This window comes from Vicia villosa, linkage group LG1 (assembly GCF_029867415.1).
Source record: "Vicia villosa cultivar HV-30 ecotype Madison, WI linkage group LG1, Vvil1.0, whole genome shotgun sequence".
Lineage (NCBI taxonomy): Eukaryota > Viridiplantae > Streptophyta > Magnoliopsida > Fabales > Fabaceae > Vicia > Vicia villosa.
This window is the reverse complement of record NC_081180.1, coordinates 115,752,839-115,770,336: the sequence shown is the minus strand read 5'-3', so window position 1 is coordinate 115,770,336 and position 17,498 is coordinate 115,752,839. Positions and strand designations below refer to the sequence as shown.

General features: G+C 34.9%; 1 protein-coding gene across 2 annotated transcripts; it reads left to right on the top strand.

Moving 5' to 3' along the window:
* Positions 1-6,079: 6,079 nt before the first annotated feature.
* LOC131643924 (hydroxyisourate hydrolase-like) lies at positions 6,080-9,140 on the top strand. 2 transcript variants are annotated; one of them, XM_058914292.1, is made up of 12 exons: positions 6,082-6,363; positions 6,473-6,528; positions 6,636-6,711; positions 6,802-6,873; positions 6,962-7,049; positions 7,170-7,428; positions 7,527-7,642; positions 7,727-7,947; positions 8,122-8,150; positions 8,251-8,338; positions 8,489-8,588; positions 8,771-9,140. In XM_058914292.1, the coding sequence occupies exons 1-12, from the start codon at positions 6,156-6,158 to the stop codon at positions 9,015-9,017; spliced, it is 1,560 nt and encodes a 519-aa protein (XP_058770275.1). In that variant the 5' UTR covers positions 6,082-6,155; the 3' UTR covers positions 9,018-9,140. The 2 variants fall into 2 exon arrangements, with proteins under 2 accessions (XP_058770276.1, XP_058770275.1); XM_058914293.1 differs by lacking the exon at positions 8,771-9,140 and having other exon boundaries at positions 6,080-6,363; positions 8,419-8,548.
* Positions 9,141-17,498: the final 8,358 nt, after the last annotated feature.

The following is a 17,498-nucleotide window of genomic DNA, read 5'->3' as shown; positions in this document are numbered from 1 at the left end:
ATCCCTGACATGGTTCGAACATAGTGCGACATCATCAGTTGATTCCCTGACATGGTTAACACGTAGTTGGACATCATCAGTTGAGTCCCTGACATGGTAGACACGTAGTTCGACATCATCAGTTAATTCCCTGACATGGATCACACATAGTTCGACATCATCAGTTGAATCCCTGACATGGTTCACACATAGTTGGACATCATCAGTTGAAACCCTGACATGGTTCACACATAGTTTGACATCATCAGTTGAATCCCTGACATGGTTCACACATAGTGCGACATCATCAGTTGAATCCCTGACATGGTTCGCACATAGTGCGACATCATCAGTTGATTCCCTGACATGGTTAACACGTAGTTGGACATCATCAGTTGAGTCCCTGACATGGTAGAGACGTAGTTCGACATCATCAGTTAAATCCATGACATGGATCACACATAGTTCGACATCATCAGTTGAATCCTTGACATGGTTCACACATAGTTGGACATCATCAGTTGAATCCCTGACATGGTTCACACATAGTTCGACATCATCAGTTGAATCCCTGACATGGTTCACACATAGTGCGACATCATTAGTTGAATCCCTGACATGGTTCGCACATAGTGCGACATCATCAGTTGATTCCCTGACATGGTTAACACATAGTTGGACTTCATCAGTTGAGTCCCTGACATGGTAGACACGTAGTTCGACATAATCAGTTAAATCCCTGACATGGATCACACATAGTTCGACATCATCAGTTGAATCCCTGACATGGTTCACACATAGTTAGACATCATCAGTTGAATCCCTGACATGGTTCACACATAGTTTGACATCATCACTTGAATCCCTGACATGTTTCACACACAGTTTACCATCGTCAGCTGAATCCCTGACATGGTTCACACATAATTATACATCATTAGTTGTATCTCTGACATGGTTCACACATAGTTTACCATCATCAGTTGAATCCCTGACATGGTAGACACATAGTTTACCATCATCAGTTGAATCCCTGACATGTTCCACACATAGTTGGACATCATCTGTTGAGTCCCTGACATGTTTCACACATAGTTCGACATCATCAATTGAATCCCTGACATGTTTTGCAGATAGTTCGACATCATCAGTTGAATCCCTGACATGTTTTGCACATAGTTCTACATCATTAATTGAATCCCTGACATGGTAGACACATAGTTCGACATCATCAGTTGAATCCCTGACATGGTTCACACATAGTTCGACATCATTAGTTGAATCACTGACATGGTTCACACATAGTTGGACATCATCAGTTGAATCCCTGACATGGTTCACACATAGTTTGACATCATCACTTGAATCCCTGACATGGTTCGCACATAGTTAGACATCATCAGTTGAATCCCTGACATGGTTCACACATAGTTCGACATCATCAGTTGAATCCCTGACATGGTTCACACATAGTTTGACGTCATAAGTTGAATCCCTGACATGGATCACACATAGTTCGACATCATCAGTTGAATCCCTGACATGGATCACACATAGTTGGACATCATCAGTTGAATCTCGGACATGGTTCACACATATTTCGATATCATCAGTTGAATCACTTACATGTTTCGCACATAGTTGGACATCATCAGTTGAATCCCTGACATGGATCACACATAGTTCGACATCATCGGTTGAATCCCTGACATGTTTCACACATAGTTCGACATCATCAGTTGAATCCCTGACATGGTTGACACATAGTCGGACGTCATCAGTTGAATCCCTGACATGGTTATCACATTATTATGGTTATTATAACTATGTGTTGTTATCATTATTACTATTATTACAATTATTTTGGTAATTATTATTATTTTTATTATTATTATGGTTACTATAGTTGACCATCATCAGTTGACTCCCTAACATGGTTCACACATAGTCGACCATCATCAGTGCATGACTGACATGGTTCACACATAGTCGACCATAATCACTGCATCCCCGACATCGTTCACACATAGTCGACCATCATCAGTTCGTCTCTGACATTGCTCACACATAGTCGACCATCATCAGTGCATCCATGACATGGTTCACTCATAGTCGAGCATCATCAATTAACTGTCTGAAATAGTTCACACATAGTTGACCGTCATCAGTGCATTCCTGACATGGTTCACACATAGTTGACCATCATTAGTGCATTATTGACATGGTTCACACATAGTCGGACATCATCAATTGATAATTTGACATGGTTCACACATAATCGACCATCATTAAAGCATCCCTGACATTGTTCACACGTAGTTTGACATCATCAGTTGACTGTCTGACATGGTTCACACATAGTTGGACAAAATCAGTTGACTGTCTAACATGGTTCACACTTAGTTGACCATCATCAGTGCATCCCTGAATTGGTTCGCACATAGTTGACCATCACCAGTGCATCCTTGACATGGTTCACCCATAGTCGGACATCTTCAGTTGACTGTCTGACATGATTCACACATAGTCGACCATCATTAAAGCATCCCTGATATTGTTCACACATAGTTGGACATCATCAATTGACTGTCTGACATGGTTCACACATAGTTGGGCATAATCAGTTGACTGCCTGACATGGTTCACACATAGTTAAACCATCATCAATGCATCCCTAACATGGTTCACACATAGTCGGACATCATTAGTCGACTGTCTGACATGGTTCACACATAGTTGGACATAATCAGTTGACTGCCTGACATGGTTCACACATAGTTAAATCATCATGAATGCATCCCTAACATGGTTCACACATAGTCGGACATCATCAGTCGACTATCTGACATGGTTCACATATAGTTGACCATCATCAGTGTATCTCTGATGTAGTTCACACATAATCGAACATCATCAGTCAGTTGTCTGACACGGTTCACACATAGTTGACCATCATCAGTGCATCCCTAATATTTGTTTTAAAAACATTTTTTTTTAAATTAAAAAAAGTGACAATTTTAATTTAATTAATAAATAACGTAAAAATTTAAATTTTTTATTGTAAAACAAACTGCATATTTAAGAAAAAGTAAAAATAAATAATTATTATTTTAAAAATAAATAAATGTTATTTTTTAAATTTTAGACATAGTTGAATCCCTGACATGCTTCACACATAGTTCACCATCATCAGTTGAATCCCTGACATGATTCACACATAGTTGACCATCATCAGTTGAATCCCTGACATGCTTCACACATAGTTCACCATCATCAGTTGAATCCCTGACATGGTTCACACATAGTTCGACATTATCAGTTGAATCCCTGACATGCTTCACACATAGTTCACCATCATCAGTTGAATCCCTGACATGGTTCACACCTAGTTTACCATCATCAGTTGAATCCCTGACATGGTTCACACATAGTTTACCATCATCAATTGAATCCCTGATTTGGTTTACACATAGTTTGATCATCAGTTGAATCTCTGACATGGTTCACACATAGTCTGAAATCATCAGTTAAATCCCTGACATGGTTCACACATAGTTTGATATCATCAGTTGAATCCCTGACATGGTTCACACATAGTTGGACATCATCAGTTGAATCCCTGACATGCTTCACACATAGTTCACCATCATCAGTTGAATCGCTAACATGGTTCACACATAGTTTGACATCATCAGTTGAATCCATGACATGGTTCACACATACTTTGATCATGAGTTGAATCCCTGACATAGTTCACACATAGTTTGACATCATCAGTTGAATTCCTGACATGGTTCACACATAGTCTGACATCATCAGTTGAATCCCTAACATGGTTAACACATAGTTGACCATCATTAGTTCATCTGTAACACGCTTCGCACATAGTTGACCGTCATCAATTGACTCCTTGACATGGTTAACACATAGTTGACTGTCATCAATTCATCTGTTACACACTTCACACATAGTTGACCATCATGAGTTGACTCCCTGACATGGTTAACACATAGTTGACCGTCATCAGCTCTTCTGTAACACGCTTCACACATAGTTGACCATATTCAGTTGACTCCCTGACATGTTTATCACATAGTCGGACATCATCAGTTCATCTTTAACACGTTTCACACATAGTTTACCATCATCATTTGACTCCCTGACATGGTTAACACATTGTTGACCATCATCAGTTCATCTGTAACACGCTTTACACATATTTGACCATCATCAGTTGAATCCCAGACATGGTTAACACATAATTTACCATCACTAGTTGAATCCCTGACATGGTTAACACATAATCGGACATCGTCAATTCATCTGTAACACACTTCACACATAGTTTACCATCATCAATTGAATCCCTTATATGGGTAACACATAGTTGAGCGTCATCAGTTTATCTGTAACACGCTTCGCACATAGTTGACTGTCTTCAATTGACTTCCTGACATGGTTAACACATAGTTGACCGTCATTAATTCATCTGTAACACGCTTCACATATAGTTGACCATCATCAGTTGACTCTTCGATATGGTTAACACATACTTGACCGTTTTCAGCTCATCTGTAACATGCTTCACACACAGTTGACCATCATCAGTTGACTCCCTTACATGGTTAACACATAGTCGGACATCATCAGTTCATTTGTAACACGCTTCACACATAGTTTATCATCATCAGTTGACTCCCTGACATGGTTAACACATAGTTGACCCTCATCAGCTCATTTGTAACACGCTTCGCACATAGTTGACCATCATCAATTCTTTTGTAACATGGTTATTATTATTATTATTATTGTTATTGTTATTGTTATTATTATTATTATTATTAGTATTATTATTATTATTTTTGTTATTATTATTATTATGACTATTATAACTATGTATTATTATTATTATTATTATTATTATTTTGGTTATTATTATTATTATTATTATTATTATTATTATTATTATTATAACTATGTGTTATTATTATTATTATAGTTTTTTTTATTATTATTAATATTATTATTATAGGTCAAAATAATTTATTTAAACGTGAAAATAACTTTTTTTTAAATAAAAAAATTATAATTTAAAATAACGTGAGATTTAAATTTATACATAATTTATTTTTTAAATTAGAAAAAAACAAATTTAAAATTAACGTGAGATTTAATAAGTTAAACATAATTTATTTTTTAAATTAAAAAAATCAAATTTTAAATTTTACAAAATAGAATTAACGTTAGATTTATTTATTTAAACTTTATTTATTTTTTAAATTTTAAGAAAACATCAAGTTTTTAAATAAAAAATAATATTAATTATAATTTTAATGCAAATTTTAATTTTATACAGAATTTAACATTTCTTAGTTTTATAGCAAAACAAAGTTTTATCATTTTTATGTTTGCAATGTCAAAATGATGCAGAATTAAAAAGACCCATTTATCATGCTTTGCTTGCAACGATTTCAATTTATTAAGTATTATTTAATGCTAATCATTTGCTGACTTGCTTTTTCCTTTTTACTGTAGCAGCAGACATTGGGAACAGGTCTCTTATTTTATGGAGTGTTATTGTGTGTTGGGTGCACCATACTATCATATGTTCAAATCTGATCCAATGACATTATATTCATTTAAACCCAAAAAAAAAAAAAAAAATTTGAAGTCTCTCTCGGTGAGAGACCAGGTCTCTCACCCTAGCCTGAGCCCTATGTTTATTTAAAGTCAAACTATTCATGTTACATGAGTCATTTTAATTATTTTTAACGAGATTAGGCTTTCATGACGACAAACAAAACCGAAAATGAATCCACTGCAGTTGCAAATTGCACACATTCGTACTTATTGCAATTGTTAAATGTTGAGGAGTCGTACATATATGGTTGATGTTTTGCTTTCAATCCCATCAAACAATGTTGCAATTTGAACTTGTAGAAGATTATTTTAGAGAGGAAAAGTGATGTGTGCGTAGAAGACAAATAGACAAAAATGTCTACGCCGAGTCAAAAGATGAGGTGGCTGTAATGTAAACCACTAAGTTTCTATTTGTCTCTTTCTTATCCTACGGTGCATTGATTTTGTCACCTTGAATTAAGTATTCACTTTTACTCACACATACTTTGTGTATTCATTTGATGAATCCATAGTCAGACAAACACAAATCATAGAACATGGAACCACAAAAATATTTTACTCTTGTTTTCCTTTTGTTTCTAAACTTGTCTGTGTTGGTGTTGACTGCTGATGATAATAATTATAGCAGAAGTGATTTTCCGGTTGATTTTATTTTTGGTTCAGGAACTTCTGCTTATCAGGTGGAAGGAGCTGCTAATGAAGATGGAAGAACTCCTAGCATTTGGGATACTTTTGCTCATGCTGGTTCGGTTATTAATTTAATCCTTCTTTTAGAATATGATTTCGTATTGTAGTTTAGCTTTAAATGATCATTATAATCCAATTCTCATGCTAGCTTTTTTTTTCCTAAAAGGTTTTGCACAGGGTGGAAATGGAGATGTAGCCTGCGACACGTACCATAAATACAAGGTAAACAAACAATACACAAAGCTTCAATCTTTCTAATTTTGACTTTTCTTAGTATTGCATTCTTTAGGATTCATTTGTTAATTTCAAGCATCCAAACAATAATGCAGGAAGATGTGCAGCTCATGGTTGAAACAGGCCTTGATGCCTATAGATTTTCCATTTCTTGGTCCAGATTGATACCAAGTACTTCTACTCAACTTCAACTTTACAACATATCCATATAATCACTCAAATTTTATGTTTTTTTATACATATGTTTTTATTTCTCCTCAGATGGTAGAGGACCCGTCAATCCCAAGGGACTTCAGTACTACAACAATCTCATCAATGAGCTCATTAGCAATGGTTCGATACGAGTTTCTTAATTTGTTGCAACAAAAAATAAAAGAGTTATGTTTCTTTGAGCAATGCTGCAAGACTTTCCCTTATGCAGGTATCCAACCACATGTGACACTACACAACTATGATCTTCCACAAGCACTTGAAGATGACTATGAAGGATGGCTTAGTCGTGATGTCATGTATGTTCCGTGCTTATTCTAAAAAAAGTATTTATTTTGCTTAGGAAGAAATGTTCTTCCTATATTGCAACTTTGTTTTGACAGAACTAACTGAGAATTATGTATTGAATGTCGATGCAGAAAAGACTTCACAAACTATGCAGACGTGTGTTTTAGAGAGTTTGGCGATAGAGTCAAATATTGGACAACTGTGAACGAGCCCAATATCTTTGCCATGGGTAGTTATGATCAGGGAATAGCCCCACCTCAACGATGCTCTCCTCCATTTTGTATTATACCGAGCTCTAAGGGAAACTCGACATTTGAACCGTACCTGGCTGCACATCATATTTTGTTAGCTCATTCTTCTGCTGTGAGATTGTATAGAAGAAAGTACAGGGTATATCACCTAATATCTTTTTTTAATATAGTGTACTAGTACTGAAGTTTTGTTGGCAAGTAATGTTCATGATTCCATATAGACTAATTACATTACAGGAGCAACAACATGGATTTGTTGGTATCTCTTTCTATACATTTGGGATAGTTCCTCAGACTAATACAGAGAAAGACAAGGCAGCATGTGAACGTATCCGTACTTTTTATTTTGGTTGGTTAGTTACTGACACTAAAACTGGTTGGAATCTTTTCTCTTCTTACTTTTAACATTTAAGTCTTATAAGACTATTTTATCACAGGTTTATGGAACCCTTGTTGCACGGAGACTATCCAAGTTTAATGAAGGTAAATGCTGGTGCAAGAATACCGACATTCACAACTCGTGAATCTGAAGAAGTTAAGGGTTCCTACGACTTTATAGGCATAATTCACTACAGCAAATTTAATGTATCAGACAATTCTGATGCCCTGAACATAAAACTCAGAGATTTCAGTGCAGACTCAGGTGCAAAACTACTTGGTATGTGTTGTACTTATTTTTAAACGCAGTGGATTTCAAACATTGAGGCTATATAAGCTTGTTGCACTAATTGCATTCACTTCATATTTTTCATTATGGTTTTGATGTTTTCAACTTGATGAACTCTTAACATCATTTGGCATCTGAATCCCCTTGTTTTCCATGGTTTTGCAGCTGTGCAGGATATACTCGGAGACGGTGAGGTAACGGTTGAAAAACTAATTACAATTATCATCTTAATTAAAAATTGGTTCATTTACTAGATTACTTTGCTATTCAACTATCTGGTTTGACTTGACTCAGTATCCTATGGCACCATGGGCTTTACAAGAAGTGCTGGAAACATTCAAGACCCTTTATGGCAATCCACCTATGTTCATTCATGAAAATGGTATGTTTACCCTTCATTCACGATTACATTGATTGCAATGAGTCTCTTTTAGGAAATCGTCTTTGGATGTTGATTGATAGGAGTTGTAAAATTAAGCTTCAAGGGATTTAACAACGATTTGGTGAACCATTCATAATGCGTGTATTTTAGGCCAACGGACAGCAAGCAATGCGAGCAATGCATCACTCCACGATGTATCAAGGGTGGAATACTTGAAAGCATACATTGGTAGCACACTCGATTCCTTGAGGTATGTGATTGCTACTCCATTTTACTACTTTTTTTTGAAGTAAAGATCTCAAAAATATCTATGAAATAAGTTACATATGCGGTAAATGAAAACCATGTCCAAAGTACACAGTTATGAAAATAGACACAACATAAATAAACACTATACACTGTCTGATCATTCGTGTAACTTTTTCCCTTCAGAAATGGATCAAATGTAAAGGGGTATTTTGTGTGGTCTTTCATGGATGCATTTGAGTTATTGGATGGATATAAATCAGGCTTTGGACTATACTCTGTGGATAGGAATGATCCAGAGTTGAGAAGATACCCAAAGCTCTCTGCAAAATGGTATAAGGAATTTTTGAATGGCTCAAGTTCCTCTCTAGTTGGTGCTATTGAACTCAAGGACGATTCATCACTTGCTTCTCTTGGACATTCATTTAAGTAGTAGTCTATTGAGTGTCATTTTTAGGAACCTGTCTTCCTATATATGGAAAGGATTCTCAAGACAGGACATATTTGAATAAATATAGATTGATCAACAAAATTGAGAAAATATGAATTCTTTGAATACCTTTCTGTTACTATCAGTTAAATTTCAGAAAAAGAAACACTTTTTATAGACACAATAATCTAAGTTTTTCACATACAAAATAAAGCCAAGCCCAGGTAGGGGCAACAACAATCCAACAGTTATATACTTTCTATCATAAACTACAAAGCAGACATGCCATAGGACAAACCAAGTCATAAACTTTCTGAGAACATTGCTATTTTTGTTTTGCTGAAAGGATTATATGTTTATTTTTGAAGGAAATGCCAGTATAGATCAGTGCTTGGTTTTTGGCCTCTTCCCAATCATGACAGTGCAATGAGCATGATGAGCACAATAGTCACTCACACTACCTAAAACCGCCCTGCATATAAAATGTATAACTGGATTAGGAGATTATGAAGTTAAGTGTTTGCTTCAAACAACAATGTATGATCATATAAAGAGTTATCACTGGAAAATAAGGATGATAACTGTAACCTAAATGAAACTGTACCTTTTTATAGCCCCATAACCATGACTACCCATAACCAATATTGAAGCATGTTATTTGTCCACTGTATCATAAAGAACATTTCTAGCATCACCTTCCACCACCTCCATTATTACATCATTTACCTAAGAAAATTCAATTATCTAATAATCATACCACATGTTATATATCTGTATATAAAATACTTAAAACATCAAAATAAATATGTTTTTCCTTAGGTTCAAAAGTAGGGGGAAAATATTTTAGGATGATATCAATGCACAGTTTTATTAGCCCTAACTATCAGGGGCATGATTGAATATGTAAACTCAATAATTTCACACCAAAAGAACAGAACTTCCGAGAAACTATCACAAAGCATGATGCATTCGAGTATGAGTCTTGTTCAGCCTATTATAATAACACTCTTCCCTTGATCATATGTTAATTTTCATCAAGATGTAGACAAGTCCCATACGATAGAGAAATCATACATGAATATTTGGAAGACGCTTTTGTGGAAAATCCCAATGAGTTGGATTCTTTCTCCAGGGAAGTTGTGAGAAATAATTGGGACTATGATAGGGTTGCAATTAAAATTTACTTTGGAAATGAAACCTATGAAATAGGAAGAGCTGGCAGACCTATCCAATTCAAAAAACTCAACCTCACCATGGAAGTTCAATTGTGGTTAACCTTTATCCTATCTAATGTCACACCAAAACTCAATACCTCTTCACAACCCTATCTATGCCCCCAACTTATTTGGTACATTCTAATAAAACAAGAGATAGACATATCCAAGATTATCTCAGATAGGATTTAGGTCATTGTGGATTAAATTTTCAAACGTCCTTTAGCATTTCTGGGATTGATCATTGGACTTTGTAGAACATATGAAGTAGATCTCCCAAACTACTACCATCTCTACCTTGATTTAATGATGGACAGAGATTTTGTTCACTAAACCATTCAACCTACTGCATCCCAACAACATCAACAAGAATCTTTGAGTTTGAATGCTTTGGATCATAATTTACGCACCTATTTTACTCATACCTGAGATACTAGTGATACATATCATAGAAGTTTGTTTTCCATTTATATTTTATAAGTAGATTGGAGTTGCAGATTCAAGAACCTCATTCTCTCTATGATCATCTACCTGCACGGTAGAATTTTATCAATCATCGATAGGCCATTTTATCTAAAAGATAAGGGAGATGAAGAAATAGGAAGTGGAATAGGCAATGAAAGAGGTGAGATTGAAGAAGAAGAATATGAGGATGAAAAGGAAAGTGAAAAAGAAGAGAAAGAAGAATGGGAAGAATGTGAAGAGGAAGAAGATGATGATCGAGCTGCTGCCACATCTTGACCACCATCACTGTAAATGTTTAGTTGATTTATTTTATTGTTTTCTAGTTAATCTTAATGCTTGTTGAGCAATTTAGGTGTTTTACACTCCAAAACACCTGTGGTTTTAAGTGTTTTGAATCAAATTAAATATTTGTTCAAAAAAATTTAAATTTTGAAATTTTTTGTCTAGACATGTTTATCTGCAAATGATTAAAGTGATTTGAAAAAGTCAAATGAAGATGAATCAAAGCTTATGATAAAAACAAAATAAAAGGTTTATTCTTTTAAATGTTGCATTCATGGTTAATATTCTGATTATCTTTAAGTTAATAGCATGATCATGAATTAATTGCTTAATTTAAAGTTTGATTTTATTATTTGTTTGGTGAAAACATGTCAATCAAGTGAAATGAGTGAATAGCTTTTGTTTTACATAAATGAATGAGAGTAGGCCTGCATTCTAAACTATGAAATTTTTGTATCATTTTTATTATTACTTGATGTATATGATGTTATGGATATAATCTGAACTTTGTTTAATTATTGAGTATAAAATTACTTGGCCAAAAAAGCCTGCCTTTGAGAACCCCATTGAGCCTTAAAATGGTTTTTTTTTTGTTTTTAAAAAATTACAACGGTTATCCAACTTTAAAGAAAAACAATGCTCATACATACATTGCTTAATGATAAGATAGCATTAGAATTTAAAGAATTTACAAAAATGATAAAAATGATAAAGTTGGGTAGAAAAAAATGTTTGAAAAAGAAAGAAATCAATGGCGATTGTAATAAAAAAGAAAAACAATGTACTTTGACAATAAAAAAAAGAAAAACTTCAAAATGGCAAAGCTTACACAAAAATAAGAAATCACCAAAAGAAGAAGTTGTAAGATGAAAAAGAAAAGATAATTTTTGAAAAACAATGAAAAGTGTAAGTATTGCTCTCTTATCTGCTAGGCATATTTGAATCCTAGAAAAATCAAGATTATTGTAGCACAACCACGTTACAATAAAAAACAAAGACCTTAGTTAATCAATATGTAAAATTCATAAACATTTATTAACTTATTTTGCAATCAATCAATGGAGAAACCTTAATTAATCAAGAAAATATGATAAAACGCTTGCATGAACTTTTTAATTGTGTATTTACTAAGTATAGATAAAAAGGATCAAGAAAGCACCAAAAATAGACAAAATGCACCATTCAAGAACCATAGCTCTTTTAACTAAGAACAAGGCCTCACTAAGCAAGCAAATTCAGCAAAAGAATGCTTAAAAGTAAAGTAACTTCAAAGTCAAGAAAGAAATTCACTAGTAGGCGCGCTAAACAAGGTATGGTGGTTCAGATAATTAATGGGCTAAGTTACTTCAAGACAAAGATAATATTTTCTCGCTAGGATATCTTGAGGCACGCTAAGAGGGAAAGGTGACCGAGACCACTTGTAGGATGAGTTGGAATTTCTTGATGGTGAAGAAAGTAGGCGCGTTAAGCAAGTTATGAACCTCTCTTAGCGAGAATGGAAGGATAATATGTAACATCACAATTCTACCCAAGCATTTAGGTACAAATATCAGAGTATAAAAATTAAATTCACATAAACAATTAGGATGTTACACTAAGTAACCAAACAAACACCTAGAAAACAAACGGCCATCAGCGATGCCAAAAGCATACAACACCTGCCTATAAAATGATACATAACACACGAAAGATGTGAACATATATATATATATATATATATATATATATATATATATATATATATATATATATATATATAGCTCTCACTCTCAAAGAGGAGTTTTCCCAAAATAAAGTGTTTACAATACACACCAGCACGTCATCACATATACATGTTCAAAAGAGTCATATATAAATAAATAACAACAGACTCCCGACTACCCGGTGTTACGTATCAGAGCAACCGGCAAGACCAACTGGAGAACTACCTCTTTCAAAGACTCCCAATGCGGCTTATTTGCAGGATGCCACTCAAGCATCAAATCAGCAGAAGGGTGAGTATATAGTTCATTACGAATAAGTATAATATATGTAGCGACTAAAACACAATTAATCAAAATACAACACACGGATCAACATAATATCTCAAGAATAAAAGTCACGACAATCCACTCATTCAACCACAATCGATATATAAGTAATGCGACACATGAATGATAACATAAATTATAAAGACAAACAATGATGAATGAGACTCGACTATGCATATACATGTGGTACCAAATCCGGAGTAAACTCCTCCTTGTCACTATGACAAATACACCAGCCGAGCATTATGCTAGGACTTTATACCACTCAGGAAGCCCGCAGGCTATTGTCATCGAGCATGTAGCTCCCACTGATGACCTTTTGTCACACAGGCTAATACACCTTGCCGATCATTATGCTGAGACTTTATTCCACTCAGGAAGCCCGCATGCTATTGTCATCGAGAATGTAGCTCCCACTGATGACCTCTTGCCACTCAGGCTAATATACCGTTACCGAACAATAAGCTCCTACTGGTAACCAATGCCCGCAGGCCACCTGTTAATAGCATTCCGCCATTAACATATTAAAATGTTATGTTGTGCAAATATATGACTCTATTACACGACAACAATATCATCAACAATATAACACGGTCACATACTCACGTTACACCGTTTATATTCTATCCAAAAGGATACATCACCAATTAATAACATCGTTATCAATTATATCACACTATAATTACCGCACAGGCATTAATAAGCACACAACACACATTCACCGTCAAAACATACTAGCCATATTGGCATAAACGATCGCATATTTGCATCACATCAGATTAATATTGGCCATCGGCCCACAACTTCATCAATACATCAACAAAAAGTTGTAATAACAACAATTCAACAATGATAATACATCATTCTCATAACAACAATTACTTGCCATAAGGCCACACATCATGTTAACAAAAAAGAACCAAACATCGTCACATATCAAGAATGAACATTCATTAATACATAACACATACGAACATGATTTCATGTTAATCCACACATCAACAACAATTGCAACCAAGCACTATGATTATCTACCAATCATATCGCGCATATAAACAATTATGTGTTTTTATCAAAAAGACCTCATAAACAATTAATCACAAGCTAACCAAACCTCTACCATCATATAGAACATCCAATTAGCTTCCTAACGCTTTGAACGGCGTATAAAACGGAGTTACGAATCAAAAGTTATGATCGTTACAAAATCTGCCAAAAATTGAAAAAAGTTGTAGGTCGACGCATGAAAAAGCATAGGTCGACGCATTAAACTCCTGCCACCATCGGGTATGCGCACGCCGACCCAATAGGTCGACGCATTCAGCAAAAACCCAGATTTTTTCCTTTTAGGCTGCACAGGTCGACGCAAACCTCTGTGTAGGTCGACCTAAGCTTCGTAGAAACCCTAAAATCACCATTTCCACCAACCAAACTCTTATAAACACTTCTCTAACACATATACATCATTATAACATCAATACGACGCATGCATACCATAGAAATAACCTAACATCAAACTTTCATGGTTGATTCATCAATCTTTCTCAAAACCTAACATTTTCTTCAAACTCAATCAAGCCATGGAAATGGGAAAGAAAATGGAAACTCATCAAATACACACAACAAAGATATCATTTAATTACCATACAATCCACCATTGTTGGTCAAGCATAGAAAATGAACAAGAACAAGAACAAGAACAAGAACAAGCTATATAAACCATACAAATGCATAATAAACAACATACTCCCCCTTACCTTGGTTTGATTCTTCATCTTCTCCAAAACTCTCTTCTTCACTTTCTCTCCATCTTTGCTCTTCTTCTTTTCCTCTTCCTTTTCTTTTTCTTCCTTCTTTCCTTTCTCTTCTTTCTTTCCTTTTCTTTTCACGTTTTCTCCTCTTATCTCTTTTCTATCTCCCCCCACTACTCACTATTCACACACAAAATATCTCACTTTCCGGTCCAAACTCAATTGCTCAGAAAAATCCTAAAACGCAGAATATTACCTTAATAATATTCTCAGTACCAAAAATATGAAAACCTTCAATTAAATATTAGTCCGTCATCCCAAACTAATACCGACTGAAACGACTCAAAACGGTAAAATTCCAATAAACGTCACAAACGTCCAAATTAAGCATATACTTATTTTTCCGGGCGTTACATAATAACCTATAAATAGGGGCTCAGACAATTTAGTTGAAATTAACTTGGTGTAGTTAAGTTGTTATATTGGTAAGAAGTGAGAGAAGTCCATTTGTGCACTAGAAACATAATAAGAGAGAAAAAGAGTGGAAGATCGAGGGTGGAAGCACTGTCCACGAAATCGATGACAAATGTTTTTCAACATCTTTCTTATAGAAATTAATTGTAAATCTACGATGAGTAAGTGTAGCTAATTTATCTTTTGTTGGGATTATATGTAGTCGTCCTAATGCTCATATGTTGATCCCGATCATGGTGTTCTATATGATTCTTCTTAAAATTTAATATTGATAAATTCTCTGTTGTTAGTGCTTGTTTTGGATTAGCTATCGAAATTATGTTTTCATGGTATGACATGATATTTATTAGATACCAAATAATTTTGTTACTTATTTTCCCTTTTTACTTGGATACTTTTGTATGTGTGTGTGTGTATATATATATATATATATATATATATATATATATAGCCACTCACCTTTGTATTAATTACATAACATTCAATTCTATTCAATAATAATAATAGACTATTCAATGTATTCAATGGTCTTTTTTCTATTCTGATGTAGTATGAGCCTGACACCTTTCTCCTTCACGCATCCCTTCTTTTTTCCACGTGTGGCTTCCTCTTCCCACAATATTCTTTTCCCCTTTTCTCTTTCTTTCTCCCTCTCATTTTCTCTTTCTTCCTCTGCATCTTTTCTTCACCGCAAATCCCTAATTTCACCTCTTTTCTTGCTATAATGGCGGATTTCACAGATTTCTCCATATACGCTTCCAATCCGTACTACCTACACCCTAACAAAAATCCTTCTCTCATTCTTGTCACCCCTTCTTAACCATATGAACTACAATTCATGGTCAAGAGCCATGAAAGTTGCTCTCATCTCCAAAAACAAACTACATTTCATTGACGACTCCTTCCCTCAACCAGTTTCTGATCACACCTTACATGGCCCTTGGATGAGATGCAGTAACATGGTTCTTTCCTGGCTTCAAAAATCAATCTCTGAGAACTTTGCTTAATCAATCTTGTGGATCAAGAATGCTTCGATTGTATGGAAGAATCTTGAAACGCATTTTTCTCAAGGAGATATTTCAAGATCTCCGATCTACAAGATAACCTAACAAATTTGCATCAAGGTACCTTGGATGTATCAACCTATTTCACAAAGCTCACCTCTCTCTGGGAACAAATCAACTCCCTGCGTCCACTTCGTGATTGTACTTGCACAACTCCATGTACTGGCGGTGCCGCCTCTGATCTTTGTTGTTACAAGAACCAAGATCGCATCATCAAGTTTCTAAAGGGACTCACTGATTAATTTTCCAGAGTTCGATCCCAACTCCTCCTTATGGCTATGAACTCTAAAACTCTTGAGATACCTCTTATGACTATGAACTTTCAACCTTACAACACTTCTGGGGGATCTCGTGGTAATGGTCCTTCTTCTCGTGGTCGAGGTTGCTTCCAATCTGGTCGTGGTAATCCCTCAAATCGCACTTGTACTCACTGTGGTCGACACAATTACACAATCTAAACTTGCTTCATAAAAAACAGCTATCCTCTAGGTTATCATTACAATACTCAAAAACCTTTTGAATTACTTTATGCTGACATTTGGGGTCCCTATGCAACCCCTTCCATTACTAATAAGCGTTACTTTCTCACGCTTGTAGACTATTTCACTAGGTTTACTTGGACTATTTTCATGACACATAAAAGTGAGACTAGAATTCATGTAATGAATTTCATATCTCTTATTCAAAATCAATTTTCTTTAACTTTAAAATTTTTACGCAATGATAATGGCCCTGAATTCCTCTTGACTTAATTTTATAACTCAAAAGGAATCTTGCACCAAAGGTCATGTGTTGAATGTCCTCAACAAAAAGTTATTGTTGAACGTAAACATCAACACATCCTTAACGTTGCAAGATCCCTATTTTTTCAGGCCAATCTTCTAAAACATTTATGGCATTTTTCTATTGCCCATGTTGTTCATCTAATTAAAAGTTTACCTTCACCTACTATTCAATTTAACACACCTTAGTATCTTTTGCATCCAAAAATGTCCGACTATGATTCCTTAAAATGTTTTGGCTGCCTTGCTTATATTTCCACTTTATCTCGTAATCGTACTAAGTTTGATCCCCGATCCCCTAATTGTATGTTTTGGCTAATTACTTTATGATTTGTCTTCTAGCACACTGGTAGTTTCTCGCCATGTTCTATTTTATGAGACATGTTTTCCCTTTACAATTACGCATGATCATCGCCCTTTAC